The 23,807-nt window shown below is 40.9% G+C and overlaps 2 protein-coding genes across 4 annotated transcripts in view; one reads left to right on the top strand and one right to left on the bottom strand.

Moving 5' to 3' along the window:
- pex1 (peroxisomal biogenesis factor 1) overlaps positions 1-11,925 on the bottom strand; it is a 104,499-nt gene extending 92,574 nt beyond the window's left edge. Inside the window, exons 1-4 of one of the 2 annotated variants that reach the window (XM_073024584.1) lie at positions 11,660-11,925; positions 7,849-7,995; positions 5,766-5,849; positions 1,733-1,847 (exon numbers count right to left, since the gene is read on the bottom strand). In XM_073024584.1, coding sequence (XP_072880685.1) covers positions 1,733-1,847; positions 5,766-5,849; positions 7,849-7,995; positions 11,660-11,764 — 451 coding nt within the window. In that variant the 5' untranslated portion in view covers positions 11,765-11,925. The remainder of the gene's footprint in view (positions 1-1,732; positions 1,848-5,765; positions 5,850-7,848; positions 7,996-11,659) is intronic. The other variant, XM_073024583.1, reaches the window with a different exon arrangement.
- Positions 11,926-12,063: 138 nt separating this feature from the next.
- Positions 12,064-22,348, top strand: rbm48 (RNA binding motif protein 48). Of its 2 annotated transcripts, XM_073024582.1 has the most exons (5): positions 12,064-12,199; positions 14,679-14,869; positions 17,717-17,862; positions 20,111-20,700; positions 21,672-22,348. In XM_073024582.1, the coding sequence occupies exons 1-5, from the start codon at positions 12,098-12,100 to the stop codon at positions 21,741-21,743; spliced, it is 1,101 nt and encodes a 366-aa protein (XP_072880683.1). In that variant the 5' UTR covers positions 12,064-12,097; the 3' UTR covers positions 21,744-22,348. The 2 variants fall into 2 exon arrangements, with proteins under 2 accessions (XP_072880683.1, XP_072880682.1); XM_073024581.1 differs by lacking the exon at positions 21,672-22,348 and having other exon boundaries at positions 20,111-20,916.
- The last annotated feature ends 1,459 nt before the right edge of the window (positions 22,349-23,807 follow it).

Genomic DNA, 23,807 nt, shown 5'->3' with positions numbered 1-23,807 from the left:
AATCATGCTGACATTGTCCCATCTTGTCCTGTATCACCAAGTACTCCATCACCTCATCCTTAACAACTGACTCCCAACATTTTCCCAACCACTGAGGCTAGGCTAACTGGCCTATAATTTTCCAGTCCTCTGGCAGCATGTCAGAGTCCAATAATTTTTGAAAGATCATTACTAATGCCTCCACAATCACTTCTGCTACCTCTTTCAGAACCCTAGGGTGCAGGTCTTCTGGTCCAAGTAACTTATGTACCCTTAGGTCTTTCAGCTTTTTGAGCACCTTCTCCCTGGTAATGGTAACTGCACTCACTTTCTTCCCTCCTACCATTCAACATCTGGCACACTGCTAGTTCTTCCAGCATTTTGTGTGTGCTGTTCTAGACTTACAGTATCTGCAGAACCTCTTGTGCTTATGTAATGTTTTGTTAGTGCCCTCAGGATACCTAAAGCTCTTTATAGTCAATGAAGGACTGCTGCAATTGAATTATGTCTCAGCTCCATACATAACAATGAAATAATGCCCTGATCCTCAAAGAGGACTACAACTTTGTTGTGGTTTGGAGGCTTGTGCACCTTAATGACCTGAAGAGCTATGCTGGCTAGAGTAAGGGCTTTACGATTTGTCTCTTGGTAGGGTCACCCATGCCAGCCTGGTCAAAAGATGGAGGCTAGACTAAGAGTGGTCTACTGGTCCTTTATGTTCAGGGGTACAGTCAGGGATAACAACCCTGACTGGTAAAACAAACTTGTTATGGAAAAAGCAATAAAGAATCCTTCTACATCTGACTTAAGAGCTTTTGACTGTGAGGTCACAATGAAGCCAAATCAAAATGGTATGTGATTTACTAGAGAACCTGCAGCTGATTGGCTCTCCAGGTACTTGCTTCCCTTAATTTATTGAGATACTGCACAGTGCATTGGAGTGTATTGGAGCTGTAGTCAACTAGGTGAGCTGCCCTAGAATGGACACCTTTGGGCCCCACCAGACACTCAGCTCTCACCTGTGGCTCCAAGTAGCTGTTTGAATGAGACAGCGGCTACACTCCAGTACACTGCTTCGACAGGTGGCCTAAACCAGATGAGAGCAGCCGGCAACCACATACCCTGATGAGATAAGGACGTGCCTGTCTCTGCAGGCGAAGTCAGCTCTGGTGGCCTGGACAATGAGATCCAACACACTGTAAGGCAGTACAACAATGCTCCATGGAGAGCGAAGGGCATGACAAGGCACAGAAGATACCATGGTCATCCACTGCAGCCAAGGAAGACCCCAGTTTGTGACGCTTGCTTGTACCACTGACCCATACTTCTGTGGTCAAATGTGGACCTGCCCCAGTATCATGGCTTTTTCACTTTAAAAACTCTCCCAGACAGGCTTCCTATCATCTTCGGACATGATGGACAACCACCACTCAACTGGCATTTGGAAAATATTCCATCACTCTCCTAACTTATAATGTGGTTGTGGAAAGGTGGTCAAAATTTAATTCACTAAATAGGAATTACATCTACTTACCCTTTAAGCAATTCATCCACTTCAGATACACCCCCAGAATTTTGTTACGGACTTACACCCAGAAAAACGTACTCTGTTCCTAGAAACCTAGCACTTACTACAAGTGCAATGGTAGACTTTTTTTTTTAAATAATCCTATTAATGTTACAGCTACATACTGCACAAATAAAATGTGTGAATATAAATAATGAAAAGCATGATTCACTGACTTTAACTTACCAATTTTAATAAAGATTACAGTATGTTTCTCTATCCACAATGGAAAGACCCCTCCTGGAAAGACAATACGGATCTGGTCCATGATGTGGTTTTCCAGTGATGTGCTATGGAGCTCCTGAAAAAAGTCCATCATCAAATTGGTGCTGTTTAATATTTAGCTCCAACTCAACAGCAATTTAAAAAACACAGCCAACAATTCCACTATGTTATTATGAATAATAGTTTAAAGGTCACTACTTAATGAACTAGAAACAGACCAGAATTCAGATTCAGAATTAATCACATGTACTTCATAACACACAGTGAAATCTGCCATTTTTGTTAACAATCAACACAATTTATGGCTGCGCTGGGGGCAGCCCACAAGTGTCAATACTCATTCCAGAGCCAACAAAGTGTGCCCACACTGCTCAGCAGAACAACACAAGCAGCAACAACATGAACACAAGCCCCTTTCCTCCCTCCCTCCCTCTCTTCCACTTACCCACACACAGACAGTTCTCCAACCCCAGAAAAGAACACCTCTGGGCCTCCAGCAGACTTGCAGATATTTCGGCTTCTAACTTCCCCAGAGGGCTCAGACACACTTCCAGGGCTCAGGCCTTGGCTTCTGAGCAACCTTCAGACTTTGACTTTTGTTATCAACCACAAGACTTGCCGATGACAGGACTTCGAACTCCAGGTCTCAAAATTCCAGACTCACTAACTCGCGTACCCGACCCTCATGCCTCCTACCAATCCTGAGACCTTCCAACTCGGCTGCTCCCAGACCCAGCTATGTTGGATCCGAAACTGCTACACCATCAGGAACAGTGAGAAGAAACCAGAAAAACGCAGGCTGACAGCATTGAACATCTGTTCGTTTTCCACTCTTGTCCTTAAAGTCTGACACTTTAATCAGCGTGGAGTAACTGAGCTGACCAGGGGTTTGTGCTCCACCACTAGGAATCAATGCAGCGTAACCCACTGGCAACGTCCGTAGCTGCAGTCTGCACTCATCCACGCTAAATCCCCCAGGAGATCACAGAATCCCAGATCATTTAGTCAGTTCAAAAATACATCTTTAAAAGGGAAATTACAAGCTGCAATCAATTGCGTTCAGAAGAAGTATATTTAGAAGAGGAGTATCTGGTAGTTTTCCGAGCTGCATGCAGGATGTCACCACTGGTCGCCGTCACCATCTTGACAGATCTACTCACACTTCAGGGTCAGACACAGAATGAAACTCTCTCCACACTGTCTCATCACACATTTCTAGGGTCAGATACAGAGTGAAACTCTCTCTACACTGTCCAATAACACTTCCACAGGGTCATACCCAGATTGAAGCTTCCTTCACACTGTCTGATCATACAGTCCCAGGATCAGACACAGAGTGAAGCTCCCTCTACGCCATCCCATCACACACCACCAAGGCCAGACACAGAATGAAGCACCTTCCACACAGTATCAACACACTCTCCCAGGATCAGACACAGAGTGAAATTCCCTCCACACTGTCCCATCACACACTCCTGGGGTCAGACACAGAATGAAGCTCCCTCCACACCAGCCCATCACATACTCCCAGGGATAAACAGAGTGAGGCTCTTTGGAAAGGATGTTTCCATTGGTGGGAGAGTCTAGGACAAAAGAGCACAGCTTCAGGATGGAGTGGTGTCCATTTGAAAGAGATGCTGAGAAATTTCTATAACTAGAAGGTAGTGAATTTGTGGAATTTATTACCTGAGACAACTATGAAGGCCAGGTCATTGGGTGCATTTAAGGCAAAAAGTGATAGGTTCTTGATTGGACATGGCATCAAAAGTTAAGAGGAGAAGGCCGGGAAGTGGGGCTGAGGAGGGAAAAGAGGATCAACCTTGATTGAGTGGTGGAGCAGACTCAATGGGCCAGTGGTCTAATTCTGCTCCTATGTATTATGATCTCTACACTGTCCCATCACACACTCCAAGGGTCAGACACAGAGTGGAGCTCCCTCCACACCATCCCATCATACACCCCCAGGGTTAAACAGTGTGGTTCCCTCTACAGTGTCCCAACACACACTCCTGGGGTCAGACATAGAGTGAAGAGTTCTTTATATTAGTTATTCTAGCATTAAATATCTACAACTATTACAATATTGTTGTTAGAATGTCACTACGACATAATGCTGGACCTCAGAAATATTACACTGTAAGCACTTAAACTAGACATTGTAAATACAATGGATTTTGGTTAATTGGAACACATTGGGAACAGTACATTTTGGCAATTAAGCAGTTGCCTCAATTAGCTGAGGTGTAATGGAAATAGTTAAAAAGGTATAAAAAAGACAAACTGAGTAACAAATTATGTATTTAAGTGCAATACAGAACAAATCAGAACACTGCTGATATTAGTGTTCCCAATAGTTATCGGAGGAATTCATCCAGCGTTCTTTTGATTGATTGTATATGAACAAAATTAGTGCAGACACCTAGTGTAGATAATGGATTGCCTTTGTACAATGCTATTGGCAACTGCATCCTCCAAATCTTCATTTTCATTGTAATCCTTCAAGATATTGTCAATATCTTCAAATTCTTCCTAGTTCCTAACTCAATGTAGTGAAATCATTTCATTTTCACTCCCAGCTATATCTGCCATCTCCAAGTCTGAATGCATGAAACTGCAGTGAGCAAAACAGTTCTGAATTGTCTTACTGCTTATTTCTCACCAACTATCAGTGACAAAATCACTGCTTTTTGAACACAAAACAAACATGCAACACGCTGTAAGGTTTCACTGCTAATGTAATGGCTTCTCTGTGCTGTTTCGCTCCTAAGGTAATGGTTTCTCTGTAGCAGCAATGTTTGGGTTATGACTAGAGGTAACGGGGCTTTGGAATGTATGCTATCCAACGACAGGCATGTTGTTCTTTCTTGTGGGTCTGGGAGCAGGGATTCTGTGGTCTTTTGTCAGCAAGAGATGAAGAGAGAAGATGCAAGTGGAATGAGTTGGTAGACCAGCAGACGGAGTAGACTTGGAGCGAGGGTCCAATGGTAAGCCATGCTCAGAGGAGGTCGATGGGGAATGAATGGATGAATCCGTGAGCTCCAATGTGCACGTTAGACTGTTTCATTAAAATGGGCCCTCTTTTTATTTTCTTTACTAACCCTATAGTCAGATTAAGATTTATAAAGTTCAATTGTTAAATTGCAAATGGTGTACTGTCTGATATTTTGCAGTTTGGATTTGTAACCAGGCAACACATCACGCAGCATCCACACAAACGAGATTCATCATTTTGGCTGGGCCAAAGGCTGTCTTCCCCTAGACAAACGCATGCTGGCCAAAACTGAGGGCTACACACATAAATAATGCCATTTAAAAATTTGACGCTAAGCATGGTATTGCAAATAACGGCCACACAAATACACGAGACATACACTAGTTAGAACCAATTTGGCAACAGTCTCCTACCCCAATTAAGCAGCATAGTGTCCTAAGTAAATAGAGGCAATCACAGCAATGTTCTCAATTAGTTTTTGTTCTTTAAGAGTTGTCCCAAGTTAGCAGCTGCTCCAATTAACCAATGGACCAATTAACTGGAATCCACTGTATAACATGCCATCTTTCCAGCAGTGTGACCTGTTGTGCTTGAATACCAAATGATGATGATGGACCAACCACTCAATCATCAGGCTCTTGAACCAGAGGGGATAACTTCACTCAGCTCAATACTGATCTGATTCCACAACCTTAGGACTCACTTTTAAGGACTCGTTATCGATATTTATTGCTTATGTATTTTATTTCCATTTTGTACTTATACAGTTTGCTGTCATTCGTCCATCCCTGTCGAGTGAGATTTCTCATTGATTCTATCGTATTTCTTTCTATTTTCTCAGAATACCTGCAAGAAAATGAATCTTAGGGTTGCATATGATGACATTATGTACTTAAATAATAAATTTACTATGGTATCTGTTGAATAAATCACATTAATTATTTATACCTTTACAACAGAATATTCTAGCTGTAAGCAGATGTTAAGTAAATAACACCTTACCAATATGTCCCAGTCATCATGTGACAGGGGTTCAACCACTGCTTGCTGACAGGAGGACACTTGTGCACAGGCCCTGAGAAATACCTGGATCACAGAAGGCAAACATAAACAATTGCTGTCATCCAAACAAAAGTGCTTTTGTTTTAACAACGTTCTTTGTATAGAGAACAAATGATTTAACAGGGATTGAGGAAACAGGCTGAGAGGATTTTGATTTCAGACAAATTATAGTAAATCAAAGGCATTTTGGAAGTAAGATCCATAATATTTATAGAGCATGTTTCATACAAACAAGCTTTGCAAAGTTCAAAGTGCTCTTCAATGGGATAAAGTCCAAACATAATGGAGGTACTTTTTGACTGAGGTGAGATTTGGTGTGGAAGATTGGTGAAGTTGGAAACAAGGACATGAATGTGTGCAGAAACCAAAGGCTAGGTTTTAAACTCTTCATGGGCAGTGCAGGCAAGTGGAAAGATTATTGTTTATGTAGTTTTTAGTAAATTCTATTGTATTTCTTTACTTTCCCCATAAGTGCCTGCAAGAAAATGAGTTAGGGTAAACTTTAAGGTAACCTACTCTTGGTGGACACTTTATTAGGTACACCTGCTCATTTATGCAAACATCTAATCAGCCAATCATGTAGCAGAGACTCAACAGTCAAGAGGATCAGTTGTTTTCTCAGACCAAATATCAGAAAGGGGAAGAAATGTGATCCAGGCCTACTTTGACCATGGAATGGTTGGTCATGCCAGTCAGAGTGGTTTGAGTATCTCAGAAACTGCTGATCTCCTCAGATTTTCACACAACAGTCTCTAGAGTTTATGGAGAATTGTCCAAAAAACAAAAAAAATCTAGTGAGCAGAAGTTCTGTGGGCAAAAATCGCCTTGTTAATGAGAGGTCAGAAGAGAATGGCCAGACTGGTTCAAGCTGACATGAAGGTAAAAGTAACTCAAATAACCACGTGTTACAACGGTGGTGTGCAGAAGAGCGTCTCTAAATGCACATTGAACTTTGAAGTGGATGGGCAACAGCAACGGAAGACCACAAACACACACTCAGTGGCAACTTCATTAGATTCAGGAGATACGCAAGAAGTGGCCAGAGTGTATACATATGGTAATATTAAATTTACTTTGAACTTTGACCTCAGGCAGCTGATCAAACTGGCTGGTTTTGCTCCATAAAATATTACCATTTATTTCTTGCATTGCATTTAAGATCTAAATGGAATGACAAATGGTGAAGAAAATTAGTTTAAAATAATTTCTAGTTTTAATTACCTTGAAATATTAGAGATAAAATTGCCATAAGAAGGGGGTCAAGCAACTACGCTGAAGCTTGTGTTCTCTCCTGCTCACAGGAGTTAGTAAAGTATTCCAAGCTCTGACAGAGGGAACACAAAATGTGTAAGCAAGCTAATCATGTCATGCACTGAATGTTTTTTCTAGAATGTCAGAGAATGCACATGTTGGAAAACAGATTTTCTTCAGAAAAGATAAAATGCATCAATAATAACAATAGTTTATTTATAGAGCACTTACATATAGATGATGTACCGGGTAGTTCAAAGTGCTTTACAATGGGATAAAGTGCAAACATGAAAGCAAAATAATTAAAATAAACATTAAAGAAAAAGATGTTAATTAAAATCCAGGTTAAATAAATAGGTTTTGAGCTGGTGCTTAGAAGTTTCAACTGAGTCTGCATCCTTTGTAGTTTTAGGTTTTGAATTCCACAGTTTAGGAGCCACGTATTAACAAAAGCCAACCTGCCAATTATTTTTGGGGGAGATTGTTTAAATTTAAGAGGTCAACTGAAGATAACCTGAGAGCTCACGGAGGATTATAAAACCAAAGTGACTCTGTGACGAAGATGAACAAGATGAACTGTTCATGTAATATGAAGTTGGCCATCTACACTAGGGGTTCCCCCAACTTTTTATGCCATAAATCAATACCATTAAACAAGGGGTCCGTGGACACCAGTTTTGGAACCCCAATCTAAAGAAACACCAATCAGATCTCACTTTAATGGACCTTAACTGAGTTTTGACATTTTAAAAATGGTCATTGATTTACAGACCTGTTCTCCATCTTTGATGCCAAGTTTTTGTCCAAGATGTCTACTGATCTCTACAATGTTCTCTTCCTCGAATCCAGTAGATCTGCGTCCCACCCAGCTTAGGAATGCTCTCTGCTTAAGATCCCAGAACAGTTCAATTGCTTGGCACTAAGCATTGTAGAAAAAGAGGAACAATAAATACAGGCACTGAATGGACAAACAAAAGAGGTTAGCAGACTAATCGCTACAAAGATCTACAGATATCCAGCACCAGGATTTCACCAGGTGTGCCTTGGAATAAATATGTTAAAATATAAATCATGTCATTTAATCGGGATTTTTAAAATAAACAAATAATTCTTAGTTCGTGTTCAGCTCCTCAAGTAAAATAAAGTAGCAGTGATCAAAGATCAAGCCCCTTTCCCACCCTCTCACCCACTAACTCAAACACACATAATAGGCCTCCAGTCCCAGGGCAGGCTACCCACAGGTCTAATCGGGAACTATGGCAAGGTCAGGGTTATCCCAGCCAACCTTCTAGCATTGATTCTGGGATTCCCCTGCACAACTCTTCTGATATCTTTTCCAAAGTTATCTTTCCGGACTTTGTTTTTCCACAATCCATTAACAATCTCTATCCCCACCTCATGGGCAATTTTGATAGTGTAGTTACTATTATAAATTTGTTTTCCCTGCTGGTTATTTGTCTACTAGTTTTTTGTTTTACTTACTTATTATACTTTAAACTACTTTCCATCCATTTTTGTTTAACCAACAAAATAAGTTATGATCTGACACTGCCAATTTAAAAACAAGTTATCAAAACAAAATGTCATAGTTCTTGTTTGTATTTTTAATATACCATTGAAGTCTAATTCAATAGATTTTTTTACTTATACATAGAAACATAGAAAACCTACAGCACAATACAGGCCCTTTGGCCCACAAAGTTGTGCCGAACATGTCCCTATCTTAGAAATTACTAGGCTTACCTGCAGCCCTCTATTTTACTAACCTCCATGTACCTATCTAAAAGCCTCTTAAAAGACCCTATCATATCTGCCTCCACTACTGTTGCTGGCAGCCCATTCCACGCACTCACCACTCTCTGAGTAAAAAACTTACCCCTGACATCTCCTCTGTACCTACTCCCCAGCATCTTAAACCTGTGTCTGCTAGTGGCAACCATTTCAGCCCTGGGAAAAAGCCTCTGACTATCCACACGATCAATGCATCTCATCATCTTATACACCTTTATCAGATCACCTCTCATCCTCCTTTGCTCCAAGGAGAAAAGGCCAGGTTCACTCAACCTATTCTCATAAGACATGCTCCCCAATCCAGGCAACATCCTTGTAAATCTCCTCTGCACCCTTTCTATGGCTTCCACATCCTTCCTGTAGTGAGGCGACCAGAACTGAGAACAGTACTCCAAGTGGGGTCTGACCAGGGTCCTATATAGCTGCAACATTACCTCTCAGCTCCTAAATTCAATTCCACAATTGATGAATACACCATACGCCTTCTTAACCAGAGTCAACCTGCACAGTTGCTTTGAGCATCCTATGGACACGGACCCCAAGATCCCTCTGATCCTCCACACTGCCAAGAGTCTTACCATTAATACTATATTCTGCCATCATATTTGGCCTACCACTTATCTGGGTTGAACTCCATCTGCTACTTCTCAGCCCACTTTTGCATCCTATCAATGTCCCGCTGTAACCTCTGACAGCCCTCCACACTATCCACACCTCCAACCTTTGTGTCATCAGCAAATTTACTAACCCATCCCTTCACTTCCTCATCAGGTCATTTATAAAAATCACGAAGAGTAGGGGTCCCAGAACAGATCCCTGAGGCACTCTACTGGTGACTGAACTCCATGCAGTCTAGGACCCGTCTACAACCACTCTTTGCCTTCTGTGCGCATGCCCGTTCTGGATCCACAAAGCAATGTCCCCTTGGATCCCATGCCTCCTTACTTTCTCAATGGGATAAATCTCCTCTGCACCCTTTCTATGGCTTCCACATCCTTCCTGTAGTGAGCCGACCAGAACTGAGAACAGTATGCATGGGGTACCTTATCAAATGCATTGCTGAAATCCATATACACTACAGCTACTGCACTTCCTTCATTGATGTGTTTAGTCACATCCTCAAAAAATTCAATCAGGCTCGTAAGGCACGACCTGCCCTTGACAAAGCCATGCTGACTACTCCTAATCATTTTATACCTCTTCAAATGTTCATAAATTCTGCCTCTCAGGAACCTCTCTATCAACTTACCAACCACTGAGGTAAGACTCACTGGTCTATAATTTCCTGGGCTATCTCTACTCCCTTTCTTGAATAATGGAACAACATCCACAACCCTCCAATCCTCTGGAACCTTTCAAGATAATGACATTACTAGCAAACCAACATTTACTGTTCGTCCATCATTCAATACCATACAGCCCTCATTGCTGGGGGGAAAGCTCCATTCAACGCAGGTTAGCACTTCCATTGTATCCTGGATAACGGACTACCTGACTGGCAGACCACATTTTGTGTGGCTTCAAAGCTTGTGTCAGACATTGCTATAAGTAGTACTGGGACCCCACAGGGAACTGTACTAGCTCCCTTCCTGTTTACCCTGTATACCTCAGACTTTAGATACAACACTGAATCATGTCATCCGCAGAAATTCTCTGATGACTCAAATAGTTGGGATTATAAAGGGAGAATGGGAGAATGAATACACAGCACTGGTGGAGGACTTAAGTCAAATGGTGCAAGCTGAATCATCTGCAGCTCAACAGTTGTTAAACAAAGGAGATGGTGATGGACTTTAGGAAGACTAAACCTGCATTGTTCCCTGTTACTATTATTGATGGTGAGCACGTGGATGTGGTGAGGACCTACAAGTACCTGGGGGGGCACCTGGTTGACAGACTTGAATGGAGCACCAACACAGCGGCTGAATACAAAAAAGGCCAGAATCCCTTCTACTACCTGAGGAGACTGGGGTCCTTTGGAGTGTGTAGGCCTCTCCTTCACATGTTCTACCAGTCTGTTATCACCAGTACAATCTTCTATTTGGTGGTGTGCTGGGGCAAGAGCATCTCACCCTTTGCATGCCACAGTAGCTGAACAAAGGAAGACTTTTAGTAATAGACTGAAACAACTGTGCTACTCCAAAGAGCATTATACGAGGTCATTCTTGCCCTCAGCCATTATAATGAGTCAACCTACAGCCAGGGAAGTCATTTTTGCTTCTTCTCTAACATCTGTGCACTTGTAATGCTGCTGTGACAGTTTAATTTCCTTTGGATCAATAAAGTATCGATCTATCTATTGCCCTGAATGGAGGCAACAGCTAAAAACTCAGCCACACTGGCCTTCTTAGACCAGCCCCGGTAAGGATGGCAGACTTCCTTCTGTAAGTGACATTTTACAACGATCGATTGATTTTTTTTTAGTTTTTAACTCCAGATTTGTTTAATCACTAATTTAAATTCAACAGCAGCCACCCTGGATGCTAAGTTGTTTTTGTGAATTAATGGCGAAGTTGACCAGGCTGTATCTTTATCCCTTAGAACATAGAAACATCACAGAAGCTTATAACGTAACGAGGGGATAAACTGGGACTAGCAACCAGAATGCTGCGGTCGGCTTGGACCAGTTGGGCCGAAGGGTTACCGCATTACTCTGAGTAAACAGACCAGCTGCTGGAGTTGTTGCTGCAGGTCCCAGCCTGATATCAGAGGCCATGCAGTCACCGACCTCCCCGATGCCCGATGCCACTCCCCGCTCCCCCTCTCCCTGACGAGCGAGGCAACAGCCATACCTCTTGCAAACGCAGCTGGCCCACCGGGCGGGAGGCTAGGTGTAGGAAGCAGTCCCTGGCGTTGCTGAGTCTAACCTGCAGGGACACGGTACCGGCGCGGAGCATCGTCGCCGCACCGAGGCCCCCCGACTCGCTGAAGGCGACCACCCGTGTCAGTCAGCCCCAGAGGTGGATCTCCACGCCGAGCCGCCAGCGCCCCCACCCCGACTTTCACTCGATGCTCCCGACCCTCACTCCGGGGTGATTGACATTCATCCCGCCCTATCGCTGTGCCGAAGCTACTCATCTAAGCCAATGGCAGCGAGGGAAGGTAGGGCTAGTCTTTAAGATGATTGACATGTGCCCCGCTCTATCGTTGAGTCGGGATAGGCCATGTACGCCAATGGGCAGAAAGGGGAAGTGGGGAGGTGGGGCTTGTAGCTGCGGCCCTGGTCCAGCATGGCGACGCAGCGAGTGCAAGCGCTTGGCCACCACTTACAGCGGGAGGTGTGCTCCACTCGGCCAGGCTACCGGGAGGGCCGCAGACCCCGTGCCGTCAAGGTAAACCCGCCGAGGAGTCGTAGGGTGGGGACCCGTTAATGAGGCATCAGTCAGGACGGAGGGTCTCTCTCTCTCTCCAAGTTCTTCCGGCTCCTTCAGCGCCTGCAAACCTGCCCCTGGAATTGGTTTATTCATGTCATGAAATACAGTGAAAAGCTTGTCTTCCATACTGGTCATACAGATCAAATCTTTACACAGTGCATTGCGGTGGTATAAGGTAAAGCCAGATGACACGAAGGGTGGTGGAATTGTGGATGGTGTAGAAGTCCGTCGTTGGTTAACAATGGGAAGATGCAGAGCTGAGCTGAGAAGCGGCTGATGGAGTTCAATCCGGAAAATTGTTAACTAATTCAATTTGGAAAGTTGAACTTGAAGGCAGAGTTAATTTTGAATCTATGAGGAAGCATTGTGGAGGAACAGAGGAATCTTGGGGGTCCACGTCCATTGATCCCTCAAAGTTGCTGCCAACACATCCTTAGGCTGTATATGTTTGTTGTAATGCAAATGACGCATTTCACTATATATTTCAATATACATGTGGCAAATAAATTAATCTGAATGTGAGCATCTGTGGCCTCTCTGATTCCACCACCCGCTCCGGCAGTGTTCCAGATGTCAGTCACTGTAACTCTGTCTGCAGGATTGTGAAGGATAGATTATTGGAGGTATTTAAAGAGAATAGTTCTCATCTTTAAGCACCTATGAGATAGACAAGCCAGGGTAGTACAATATTGAGAGCAAGCCTAGTAGCAAGCTCCCCCCTCACCATGCAGCTAATGAATCCAAAGGAAGAGGAAAGTTGTCATAGCCCAGGGAGGTAGTGGGGATAAGTTCCCACTACCTATTAAATGCTCTCAATAGTGTGCTCTCAATACCTCTCAAGTAGCCTCTGACAACTAAGTCCAGCTCCTGGCCTTCATGTGTTGCTTAGCTACTAAGTCTGACAGAACCATTTCTACTGATGGTAGAAGGGGAAAAGGTTGGTTATTGGCCTTAAAACCAGTCAGTCTGAGCAGATGTGGCTCATCAGCTGTGGTTGCCAGTTCATCTAGGAGAAAGAAAACTTTGATTTCAAACCCCTGCTGCCTTGCAGCTGTACCCACTCATGGTGAAGGCTTTGGGAATCAACCCAAGGAAAAACCTGGAGCTAGAGTCCTTAATACAGTCTACATTGAGTTCAAAAACTAACTTGCAAATCTTGCAATGCCGGTGGTGCTAAACTGTATCTATTGGTCTCTGAGTTCCTTTTATTCGTGAGCTGCATGGAGAGAGGGAGCTTGCTGCATTGCCAGCTGCTTGGTCTGCATATCATACAGCCCTGGCTTGCGTATCTAAACAGCTAGGATACAATATCCATGGTCAAACTTGAATAGGAGAGGGCCTCAACAATAAAGAGGAATTAGCAACATTTTTGAAAGGGCAGGGCATCGAGAGCTATGGGGAACCATTACAAAAGGTAGATGGGGCTTGGGGGAGATCAGCCCTTGAATGGGGAAACAGACCTGAGGGACAGAGTGAATAACTGCTCCTGTTTCTTATGCTCATGTGTCAATTCTATCTCGTATCTCATACATTTTAATTATTTGGTGTGTTTAATGGCTTTTGGAGAATGAGTGTTCTGGTTATTTATCAAATACACCCGGGTATGGAATTCATGTTAATTTATCCTTCAAAAAAATGTTGAAAATCTGAAATAAAAGCAAAAAATTGCAGTAAACACCCAACAGTTGAAGTTTAGGCTTATTGTCATCTGACTGTATGTGTATACAACCAAATTAAACAATATTCCTCCAGATTATGATGCTCCCACAAAACATACATCACACGTAGCACAAAAACATTGCCACAAATATGTTAATAAAATATAATTCAAAATGCAGGTAGTGCATACCACAGGTAAACAGTAAACAGCTCACTGTCCTAGTGATGAGACCTCAGTGGTGGCAAGGTATTCATTAACGTGAGGGAAGAAGCTGTTCCTCAGTCTGGCAGTCCTAATCCTGATGTATCTTACCTCCTTCCTGACAGCAGTGGGTCAAAGAGATTGGGTGATGGGTGATAGTGGTGAGCCCTTTCTCTACAATGCTCCCAGTAAATGTCACAAGTAGTGGGGAGGGAGATACCAGTGATCCTCTCAACAGATTTTACTGTCTTATGTAACATCTTGCAGTCCAATACCTTGCAGCTTTCATACTAAACAATAAAAGGGCTAGTCAAGAGACTCTTGATGGTGCTCCTGTAGAAAGTTGTTAGAATGAGGCAGAGAGCCTTGCACACCTCAATCTCCTCAGAATGTGTAGACGCTGCTGTGTCTTCTTGACTAATGAGGGTCAGGCAGCATCTAGGAAATGGTAATGCAGTTAATGTTTCAGTAGGGTCTGTTGACTGAATATGTAATAAATTTAAAGGAGATTTTTGTGACAATTATAATAAAATGTTTGCTTTTATGATTTCTTGACAATGTTTAACCTTGATGTAGGTGTACACAATAAATCTGGAATCCAGACATCTGCTAATCCAGGGAGTGCCAGCTGTGGGAGTCATGAAGGAACTGATAGAACTCTTTGCTTTATATGGAACTATTGAAGAATATTATGCACTGGATGAGTACCCAGCTGAGGAATTCACAGAAGTGTATTATATCAAATACCAAAAGCTACAAAGTGCAAGGTAATGAGACAGTATAACATTCTTGTTAATAGAAAATCTTCAACTTAATTTTTTGTATAATAATCAGATTGATTGTTTTTTGCAATTAACAAACATTGGTTTGTTCAATTAATGAATGCTTATGTTTGTTTATGGTATGAGTCATGTAAATGAATTTTATTAAAGAATACTTCAGTGACAAATATAGACAGAGTCCATGGTTTCAGTGATGGGATGAACTGTGTCCACAGCTCTCTGCAGTTTCTTTTGATCAGTTACCATACCAAGCTGTGATGCATCCTAATAGAATGCATCAAAAAGAAAATTGGTAAGGGCAAGTGGGGACATGACAAATTTCTTCAGTCTTGAGGAAGTTGAGGCCTTGGTGAGCTTTCTTGGCCATGACTTCAACAAGGTTGCACCAGGACAGGTTGTTGGTGATGTTCACACCTAGCAACATGGGACTCTCAAACTCAACACCATTGATCTAGATGTGCACTGCTCTACTCCCTCACCCTTTCCTAAGTAAATGATCAGTCCCTTTGTTTTGCTGACATTGATACCAAGTTACTAAGTTCACCCTCCCTTTCCTGTCCTCTGATGTTAAATTAAGTTCAAGGACATCTTCAATCTCTCACTGCTGCAGTCTGAGGTTCCCATCTGCTTCAAAAGGGCAACAATCATAGAAAAGCAGAATGAGTCACCTCAACAACTATCACCCAGTTGCACTCACATCTACTGTCATGAAGTGCTTATTCATGGCCAGAATCAACACCTGCCTAAGCAGGAACCTGGCCTGCTACAATTTGCCTATCGCCTACAGCATATGCAATCTCACTGGCTCTCCACTCTGTCTTGGATTACCTGGACCTGCCTCAGGCTGCTGTTTATTGATTATTCTTCTTCAATTGTCCTTCGAAATCCGATGACGGCGTCCACTCCTTTAACGGTGAGATCTTTGATGACTATAGTCCTATACTGGACCCACAAGCTCTATTGCAGGTGGGACATGTATATGTGGTAGTGAGGGCAATCATGGCTGCATTTCTCCTGGCTCTCTTCTGGTTGTTCTTTCCATCTCCAGAATACGAACCCCATCCCTACACAGCTGTCGCCAAGTGTTACGGTCAGCAGCAACATCCTCCAGGTCCTCAGGTCTGATCTTGCACTTCCTTAAAGCATTCTTCATCTGATCCTTATAGCGCTTCTTTGGCCCTCCAGCTGAGCGTCGACCATGATGTAGCTGGCCGTATGACACTCTGCAGGGTAGCTGACATGAGAGCATCTATAGTTCAGCGTTCAACACCATTAAAATAATTGACAAGATCCAAATCCTGGGCCACTGTACCTCCGTCTGCAACTGGATCCTTGACTTCCTCGTCGGGAGATCACAGTCAGTGCAGATTGGAAGTATCATCTCTTACTCGTTGACAATCAACATTCGTGCACCTCAGGGATGTGTGCTTAGCTCACTGCTCCATTTTCTCTACACTCATTACTGTGTGGCTAGGCCACACCAAACACCATCTATAAATTTCTCAATAACGCAACTACTGGTTGGCAGAATTTCAGATGGTGATGAGGTGGTGTACAGGATTGAGATAGATAAGCTGGTTGAGTGGTGTTGCAACAATAACCCTGCATTCAACGTCAAGTAAGACGAAGGAATTGATTGTAGACTCAGGAGGGGGAAGTTAAGGGAACACATTCCAGTCCTCATTGAGGACTCCGCAGTGAAAAGGGTGAGCAATATCTAGTTCCTGGGCCCAACATATTGATGCAATTACAAAGAAGGCACAACAGCAGCTATGTTTCATTAGGAGTTTGAGAAGACATAGAATGTCACTAAAGACACAAATTTCTACAGATGTACTGTGGAGAGCATTCTAACTGGATGCATCACCGTCTGGTATGGCAGGGCCACTCTTCAGGATTGGGAAACGCAGCAGAAGGTTACAAACTCAGTCAGCTCCATCATGGGCGTTAGCCTCCCCAGCATCGAGGACATCTTCAAAAGGTGATGCCTCAAAAAGGCGGCATCCATCATTAACAGCACCAATCACCCAGGACATGCCCTCTTCTCATTGCTACCATCAAAGACGAGATACAGGAGCCTGTAAACACACCCACACACATATTTCTTATATGAAGTTAAATTATATATACAGTATAGCTATTGTAATTTTTTAAATTATTGTGTTCTGCTGCCGCAAAACAACAAATTTCTCGACATATACCAGTGATAATAAACCTGATTCTGATATGACTCACTATGGTGTATCATCTGCAGACTTGCAGAGGAGTTTGAGCAGAATTTGGCCTCGCGGTCATGACTGTGCAGGGAATAGAGTAGGGGGCTGAAGACACAGCTTGTGGAGCATCAGTGTTTCATGGTGGAGGTGTTACCATCTATCCTTATTGATTTTGGTCTGTTGGGCAGGAAATCAAGGATCCATTTGCAGAAGGAGATTTTGAGACCCAGGGTTCGGAGTTTGGTGATGAGTTTGCTTGGAATTAGAATACTGAAGGCAGAACTATAGTCAATAAATGATAGATTGATTATGTAGGTGTCTTTACATTGTTCTTGTGTATAAACATAGTTGTGCATATGATAAACTCAATTTGTATGAGAATTACTGAACATTCCTCTGTTCACAACAATCCATTTTGTTGCTTGTAACATTTGGAGAATGTTTCATTTTAAAGAAATATTTATTTTTTATATTGCATTTTAAAGAAATCATAAGCCTATACAATAATTTTTCTTTCTGTGGATATATTATCTGTAAACAAAATACACACTCAATTTGTAATTAAGGCCATAATAATGGTATTAAACTCAATGTTTTAATCACTTTTTTTTTTCAGGATAGCAAAACGCAAACAGGATGAGAAAAGCTTTTTTGGGGGTTTGCTTCATGTGTGCTATGCCCCAGAATTTGAAACAATTGACGATACAAGAGCAAAGTTAAATGAGAGGAGAAGGTACATAATGAAATCAACAGGCAATAAAGGTTTGTCCATGGAATATTTTCCAGTTAACAACTTTACAAATAACCAGACATATTCTTTATATCTTAATTGGAAAGCAGTATCCATGTTTTCTTCTTTTAAAAAATGCTTTTTTTTTTAAATCATAAAATGTTCAAATTCACATTAGAGCACAGGAATAGGCCCTCCAGCCTGCAATATTGTGCTATACTAATTACATTAGTAATCAAAGGTCCAAGTATCTCCTTCTGCTTACACCATGTCCATGTACTGTACTTTCATTTCTCGCAAGTCCATAATGCCTATCTAAAAGCCTCCTGAACGCTTTTTTCGTATCTGCCTCCACCACCACCCCAGGGAGCACATTCCAAGCACTTGGACCACAAGATCCCTCTGCTCATCAACACTGTTAAAAGTCTTGCTATTAAGTGAACTATTTGTTGCTGAACACTTAATCTCTTAAAGTGTAACACTTGCATTCTTGGAGCTTTCAAAAGATGGAACAACTACAGATATTGCAGCACCTTTAAAAACAAATTGTTATATCCTTAAATAAAAACACAAAATGCTGGCAGAACTCAGCAGGCCAAACAGCATCTATTACTCCTGATGAAGGGTTTCGGCCCGAAACATCGTCACTACATCCTCCCATAGATGCTGTCTGGCCTGCTGAGTTCTGCCAGCATTTTGTGTTATTTATTTCCAGCATCTGCAGATTCACTCGTGTTGCCTTTGTTATATCCGTATCCTTCATCTGTGAAAGTTACAAATGCAAAATGCATTTGTTTGCCTCATGCACTATATGCAACAAATGGCAGTAACTGAACAATCATAGTCATAGGACACTGCAGCACATGAACAGGCTCCTTTAGCCCATCTAGTCCATACCAAGCTATTAATTTGCCTAGTCCCATTGACTTGGCCTTCATTCCCCTCCCATCCATGTACCTATCCAAATTTATCTTAAATGTTGAAATCGAACCTGCATCCATCAGCTCCATGTTGTCACCACCCTCATGTTCCCCTTAACCCATGACTTCTGTTGTAGTCTCACCCAACCTCAGTGGAAAAAGTCTGCTTGCATCTATCCTGTCTATACTCCTCATAATTGTGTATATGTCTGTCAAACTTCTCATTTTCCTACTCTAGGACAGGAATTCCCTATTTTTTTCTATGCCATGGACCAAAACTATTAAGCAAGGGGTTCTGTGGACCCCAGGCTGGGAACCCCTTCTTAAACTATTTAACCTTTTCCTATTACTCAGCTCCTCAACTTCCATCTTATTTCCTTTGAACTTCTTTGCAATGAAGTAATTACCAGTTAGTAAAAGTTGTTGAGCAGTAGCAAATAAGTTTAATTGAAATGGTAATACAGCTTGTTGCATTCCATTATACACAGCACTGCTTTAACAGAAATTAATGTGTTGTGCATTTTTTTTGTAATGCACTCTGAGATTAAGCAATGCTATTGAAAGTATAAAGCATAAATGTTCCACTTGCTTCGGTTTAACAAATACAAACCACAAATTTCAAGCTTAGTTTACTTAATTTTAGGATCTTATTACAGTAAATTAAAAATTTGATTTGTTTTTAAGAAATTACCTACATCAGTGATCATTAGCCCAAGTAGGTCGTGGTAATTTACTCTTTTTATAACATTTCACTTTCAAAACTGATCCCACCCTGTTTTCATTAATAGGCAGCTATCCAAATAATACAAATATATACATTAAATAGGCATGAAAATTAAGGTCATTCTAGGGGATTTCAATTTTCCAGGTATTTTGGGATTGCCTGGAAAGACTCAAAGGAGCCAGAAATATTTCGCAAATGAACAGGAGACCTTTTTGAAGCAGTATACAAATAGGCTGCTGACCGCTACAATATCTTGGCATAGTGTTCTTTCTTTAACATAATACTGTACATCATGAAGAGACAAGGACACACACAAAGTGCTGGAGAAACTCAGCAGACCAGCTAGCATTCAGGAAAAGAGTACAGTTGACGTTTCGGGCCACAATGTTGACTGTACTCTTTTCCTAGATGCTGCCTGGCTTGCTAAGTTCCTCCAGCATTTTGTGTGTGTTGCTCAGATTTCCAGCATCTGCAGATTTTCTTTCGTTTATGAAGAGACAAGGTATCATTTATTACAGTTTCTCATACATATTCAAAATATATTGTTTATATACATCTGAGATATATAGAGGCAACTCTTAACAGAAAATATTTATTTACTACACTTTTTCACATTTGCCTTATTTTGAGGTACAGGTGCATTTATAAGAGATGATGAAGTTGGGAACCCAGTTACGTCAACAAATGTCACAAAGGGAAGACTTTCTGAAAAGCTTGAACAATGTGAAGGATCAAAACTCAACCAACAAGAATGGAATGTAGATTTCTCCATGTGTGGTTACCCAATGTTATTGCCTCCACCACAGGAAGACAGTCAAGAGTATTCCAAATCAATGTTCAGACAAGAATATCCACAAATGCCTTCCTCACATGAAATATTACCGAAATATGCACTTAGTTTGGACAACAGTTTTGTATCTGAATTACCTTCTTTTCACAAGCAACACTTGGACAAATCTTATGATTCCAGCAACTCTTGGAGTTCAGACACCAGACAACAAGTTTCAAATATTAGAACTTGTGCCTCTAGATTTGTTCCAAGAAATACCCAGCTGGAGGTCAGGAAGAAAATAAACCAGCAGTCGGACATTAACATATTTGCAGGATTACCTGCTGATAATACCACAGTAATGATAGGACCAAAACGTCCAGAGTTACCAAAAGTAGACATGGGTGATAATTCTTTAAACATCTCTGCTTCTATGATCCGAAATAAACTGACAGAGGTAAGCAACACTTCAGTTATTCACAAGCTGTTGGAAACAGTCAGGAGACCAATAGCAGGTTCAACTAAGCAAGTTGACCTTTCTTTAGAACTATAGAAAAAAATACCTACAAGAAGACTGGACAGACAGACTGAAAAGGGAAAGTCTGTGATGAGGATTAAAACCCAAATACACTCAGTGACCACTTTATTATGTACCCCTGCACATTAATGCAAATAGTTAATCAGCCAAATGTGTCAGCAATTCAATGCAGACGTGGTTAAGAGGTTCAGTTCTTGTTCAGACCAAACATCAGAATGGGGAAGCAATGTAATCTAAGTGACTTTGTGGAATTATAATTGGTGCCACACAGGGTGGTTTGAGTACCTCAGAAACTGCTGATCTCCTGGGATTTTCACACACAACAGTCTCTAGAGTTTACAGAGACTGGTGCGAAAAACAAAAGAAAAACATCCAGCGAGTGGCAGGTCTGTGGGCAAAAACGCCTCGTTAATAAGAGAGGTCAGAGGAAAAAGGCCAGACTGGTTCAAACTGATAGGAAGATGACAGTAACTCACATAACTACACGTGCAGGAAAGCATCTCTGAATGCATAACACATCGAACCTTGAAGTGCATGGGCTACAGCAGCAGAAGACCACATCCAGGAAGTACCTATTAAAGTAGCCATTGAGTGTATATCTAAAAATATGATTGGTTTCCATCATATGTATGGGTCATGTGTTTCATGACATGTTGCTTTTTAAAAAATGTGTATATTTGTTTCCTGCTGTTCCTGAAAACCAATTTGCAATAGGTTAATTCATGAAACCCAAGAATAAGCCACTACCTTTTTTCAAGCAAGAGGCATATAGAAGAAAGAGTATATAAAGGAAAATTTTAAAACAACAGCTATAGTATGTTTAAAAATATCTTGTTCAAACTAATGGGTAACTTAATGTAAAAAATCTGTATCCTTGTTGTTTTCATAAGGTATTGTCTGTCCCCACAACCAAGGCCGAAGAGATACATACAAAACCTCCAAAGCAGCGTCGTCGAATCTAAAGATGAAGTTCCTGGAAATATAGAGTTTCAATGCTATGGTGTCTTGTCACATCTCAAACACTTTGTATAGAGCATTTCTTGGAACATTATAGAAATAATGAAGTGATCTTTACTGTGCACAAGATGGTTCAATAAGACCAGAAAGAGAAATTAATATTTTTTTGGATTAAGTGGGAGTTTACCAGGGAGATTGCAAGAAATTTGTTTTTTTTTAAATAGTACTAGGTTATTAGGACATTAAAGATTACATCTTGCAACTACAATGTCATCAACACAATTCTATAAGTAATCAGCTGAAGAAACATTGGAACCAATGTCATGATCTTCATAGACATAGCTAAAATATATCGAAATCTAGATATTGATCTATGGTGGATTTCAACTGAAAAGGAAATTTATTTGCTGAGAGCTTACCAAAAGAATAAACATATGTAAAACACATGAAATTATTTCTCAAACTGCCCATGTAATTTTATTTAAAAATAACTTAGAATATTCTCCTTTTACAAACTTGAGGGGCTAAGTAACAAGCTTTTTGTATATGTTTGTAAATAGCTACCTTCGCTTTTTGATTATCATTATAAATAAATTTAATATAACATCCAGCTGTAATGTTTTACAACTAATTTATTTTTTATTATCACCTTCCATGTCATCTTAAGGCTGTCAGTGGGGCTACACCTATTTATGATTTAAACTAAGTCATACCTGAAAGCAAAGATTATACAAGTTTACATCCGATTTGCTGTACTTACCCAGGATTAAAGAATTTCCAAATCACCACAAAGGCAGTGATTTCACCTAAATCTTAAAATTAATGTATTAATTTATATTTCCTTCTTCCACTTTTACTCACAGATTTTAAAGGGAATTACACTGATAAATTTAGGACTGATTTATGGAAACAATTACAATGGATTCTGGTTAATTGGGCCATCGAATTATCAGCTCAGCCGCCTATTTGGGACAACTAAAGAACAAAAATAATCAAGAAAATAGCCTGGATTTTCTGTTTATTTGGGACATTATGCTGCATAATTGGGGAAGGAGGCTTGCCAAACAGGTTCTAACTAGTGCCAGTTGCGCACTTGTGTGGCCGTTAGACACTATACTATGTTTAGAGTGAACAGCTGCTAAATAGTGTCAGATGCATGTTTTTGCATACAAAAAGCAGTGATTGTTGTCACTGATAGTTGGTGAGAAAAAAGCGGCAAGACAATTTAGAACTGTTTTGCTCACTGCAGTTTTAAGCATTGAGGCTTGGAGATGACAGAAACAGCCAGGAGTGAAAATGAAACTATTTCACTACTTCAACAAGTTAGGAACTATGAAGAATTTGAAAGTATCAGCAATTATCTTGAATGTTAACAATGAAAATGAAAGTTTGGAGAAAGCAATCAACAAAGTCATTGTATGAATGCAGTCCATTATCTGCACTAGGTGTCTGTGCTGATTTTGTTCGTTTACAGTCAATCAAAAGAAAGCAGCAACAGCATTTACAGTCAAACAAATTAACACAGTAGTTTTATAGTACTGTAGTACTATTGGTAGTGTTATAATTTGTTACGTACTTAAATACATAATTTATTACTCAGTTAATAATTTGTCTTCTTTATACCTTTTAAACTATTTCCATGAAAGTTCAGATCATGAGACAGCAGCTGAATTGAGCCAAAATGTACTAGTCCTTATGTGTCCCAATTAACTGAAACCCCACTGTATTGCAAAAATAACCCATTAAAATGCCCTTTGGATTAGAGACAGAAGCAAGGAAAAAGGGTGAAATTGGTTACTTGTGAACAATTCAGCACTCTGCTTTCATTTCTATTGAAAGTTACTTTAAAAGCATTTTTATCCATGTTTACAAAATAAAGTTAATTACTAATTTAACAGAAATGTTCATGATGTACTGAGTTGACATTATTACATTATACATACAATTTAAGCAAACTCATTAGGGAAAGTATACAAAGTTGTGTTGCATTACACAACCAATTTTAAACAGTTATAAATGTATCTTTCATTAAGTGTATAAAAACATTTCTATCTTTTAATTGTAAAATA

The sequence above is a fragment of the Hemitrygon akajei genome, chromosome 20 (genome assembly GCF_048418815.1).
Source record: "Hemitrygon akajei chromosome 20, sHemAka1.3, whole genome shotgun sequence".
NCBI classification, from domain to species: domain Eukaryota; kingdom Metazoa; phylum Chordata; class Chondrichthyes; order Myliobatiformes; family Dasyatidae; genus Hemitrygon; species Hemitrygon akajei.
Note: the sequence above shows the minus strand (reverse complement) of the source record. Positions and strands in the feature narration are given on the sequence as shown.

Coding starts and splice junctions, on each gene's coding strand:
- rbm48 (XM_073024581.1), top strand. CDS start 12,098: ATGGCGACGCAGCGAGTGCAAGCGCTTGGCCACCACTTACAGCGGGAG. Junction 14,870..17,716: donor CAAAAGCTACAAAGTGCAAG/GTAATGAGACAG, acceptor TTTTTTTTTCAG/GATAGCAAAACGCAAACAGG. Junction 17,863..20,110: donor GAAATCAACAGGCAATAAAG/GTTTGTCCATGG, acceptor TTTGAGGTACAG/GTGCATTTATAAGAGATGAT.